Source organism: Macaca fascicularis, chromosome 5 (genome assembly GCF_037993035.2).
Source record: "Macaca fascicularis isolate 582-1 chromosome 5, T2T-MFA8v1.1".
Classification (NCBI taxonomy): domain Eukaryota; kingdom Metazoa; phylum Chordata; class Mammalia; order Primates; family Cercopithecidae; genus Macaca; species Macaca fascicularis.
The window spans coordinates 163925527-163928417 of record NC_088379.1 but is presented as its reverse complement, the minus strand read 5'-3'; the positions used below and the strand labels follow the sequence as shown (position 1 = coordinate 163928417).

The 2891-nt window shown below is 37.8% G+C and overlaps 1 protein-coding gene across 1 annotated transcript; it reads right to left on the bottom strand.

Moving 5' to 3' along the window:
- Positions 1-2032: 2032 nt before the first annotated feature.
- LOC123573452 (translation machinery-associated protein 7-like) lies at positions 2033-2265 on the bottom strand. Its single transcript, XM_045391879.2, has one exon. It carries the CDS (start codon positions 2263-2265, stop codon positions 2071-2073), a length of 195 nt encoding a protein of 64 aa, XP_045247814.2. The 3' UTR covers positions 2033-2070.
- Positions 2266-2891: the final 626 nt, after the last annotated feature.

Below are 2891 nucleotides of genomic sequence, written 5' to 3'. Positions count from 1 at the left end.
CTGACCTCCAGTGATCCGCCTGCCTCGGCCTCCCAAAGTGCCGGGATTACAGGCATGAGCCACCGCAACTGGCCCCCACCAATATTTTTTGAAATCGTTTTTATTTACTTTGAAGATGTAGATATGAATCCTTTTTTGCCTTTGCCTTTTACAAATTTTATTGCGACTATTTTAAAACACCCCAATGAACTCCCACTTACCTGTCACCCATATTCAACGTTTATCAAAATTTTGCCACATTTGACTCACATCTCTCCTGTCTTTTTCTTGTGCAATATATTTTAAGCTCAGATATCTCATTATTTCACTTACATATTTTATTGTGCATCTCAAAAAATATGAACTTATTCTTACAGGGCCACATTGCCGTGACTGCACCTAACAAAATTAATAACTATCCTTTGGCATCATGTAATTAACAACTCCATAATAAAATTTTCCTGATTGTTTCTAAAATGTGTTTTTACAGTTGATTTTGAGAATTAAGGATCCAACACACATTGCATTCAGTTGTGTTTTCTGTTTTTGTCTCTTTTAAACTGATGCAGTCTTCCCTTTTTCCCTGACATTTACGTGTTGCAGAAACTGGATCAGTTATGGTGCAGAGATGTCCACATTCTGAATTTGTCAATTACTTCCTTCTCATATCATTTAACTTGTTCCTTTATTCTCTGTAAACTGAATTTGGCTCTACAGGCTTGATTATAGCCAAGTTCAACTCTTTAGGGATGCTTATGTCTTAAATGGTACTGCAATCAATTCACAGAAATCAAATTTTAAGCTGTTCAAGAATAATAATTTTAACTCCTATAAGGCCCATCACTTACTACCTTTCTAACCTATTGGGGCTTGGAGCTCTTTCCTCCATGTTTGGAACTGTTCTTAATATAAAGCCCATGTTTTCACGAAAACATTAGTTTGAGCGAAGTACCCAGGCTAGGCAAACAAAAGATTGATTTAATCCATGCAAATATTGTGTAATTGTGATAAAAATTTGAAAAATATCTTGTCACTATTAATAATTAACATAAGACAATAAAATATCATGAGAAATCATTAAAAAATTATTTTGGATGTCGATAATGTAAAAAAAATATATAGAGAGGATGAGAAAATACTGAGGAATTTCGCAGCCATTCTGAGAGCTACTTTAAAGCACTTTTAAGAGTTTCATAGGATTTTTATTGATTTCTAATTTAATTTTAAAGTGAAATTTTGACTGGACGTGGTGGCTCACGCCCTGTAATCCCAGCACCTGGGAGGCTGAGGCAGGTGGATCACTTGAGGTCAGGGGTTTAAGACCAGCCTGACCAACATGGTGAAGCCCCATCTCTACTAAAAATACAAAAATTAGCTGGGAGTGGTGGCACACCCCTGTAATCCCAGCTACTCAAGAGGCTGAGACGTAAGAATTGCTTCAACTCAGAAGGTGGAGTTGCAGTGAGCCAAGATTGCACCATGGCACTCCAGCCTGGGCAACAGAGTGATACTCTGTCTCAAATAAATAAATAAACAAATAAATAAATGAAATGTTGCTTTCTCTTGGCATAGGCATAACACTACTCTTTCTTTTTTTTTTCTTTGAGGGAGGGTTTCGCTCTGTCGCCCAGGCTAGAGTGCAGTGGCACGATTATGGCTTACTGCAGCCTTGGCCTCCCTGGGCTCAGGTGATCCTCCCACCTCAGCCTCCCAAGTGGCTGGGACTATAGGCGTGTGCCATCACTCCTGATTAATTTTTGTATTTTTGTGGAGATGGGGTTTCACCATATTTCACCATATTGCCCAGGCTGCTCTCGAACTCCTGGGCTCAAGGGATCTGCCCACTTCGGCCTCCCGAAGTGCTGGGATTGTAGTCATGAGCCCCCGCACCCAGCCAACACTATTCTTTTTTTTGTTTGTTTTTTACGAAAGTTTATTCTTAAATGTACAACAGCTCCAAAACAACACTTAATTCCAGCTATAGGTGGCAAAAGGATGATGATGATGATGATATAGGTGATGGCAGGGAACACAGATGCTTAAATATGGATGAAATAAAGGGTCACCATCTCCTTAGGCACAAGGAACAGCTTACTTTTTACCAGATTTCTTAATTCCACCTGTGGCCAAGGGCCCCTTCCCCACAGCCTTTGCTTTTAGCTCCTCGAGTTTCTTCTGCTTCTCTTTTTGTTTCTGCTTGAAAGCCTTATCTTCCTCGTCCATCTCCTTGGCCTGCTTCTTGGGCTGTTTCAGTGGCTTCTTCTTGCCACCTTCACAGCCAGACATGGCGCCTGCCGTCCCTTCCCCTGCCAACACTATTCTTTTGTCATTTATAACTACAATTATTTTAAATTTCATTTTTAAAAATTTCTACTGAGACTTCATTTTTCTATGTGATGATTCACAGTATGTATTTATCTAGTATACCTTGACTACTTAACTAATTTGATCACTTATCAAGTCTTATTTTTCTATCAAATTTTGATATATTTCTTTTTAAAATACATTTTTGATGCTAATTTTTTATCCTACATAATTGAAATCCAATTTAACAAATTGAATGCCAATTAAATACTAAAAACTTGTCCATGAGCATGGGAGGATACAAAAATATACATGAAAAAAGTTCTCTTTTTTCTGGAAGCTTAAAATCTATTGGATAACCAGAACATAATAGGGTTGATTTGCTCAATCTAAATATCCATCGCAGCATAGTGTGGCATCCAAACGAAACACAAATCCAATTCCAAAAACCCTGAGAACTAATGGGAAATTATCTCACATAACACTACACAAAACTCAGCCATATGTTTTGTTTTGTTTCCCACTCATTTCTCTTCTTTTTGAGTATCATAGAGCATAAGTTACTTCCTACATTGCAGATGGATCTTGGAATTTATTTAGTTTTCAAT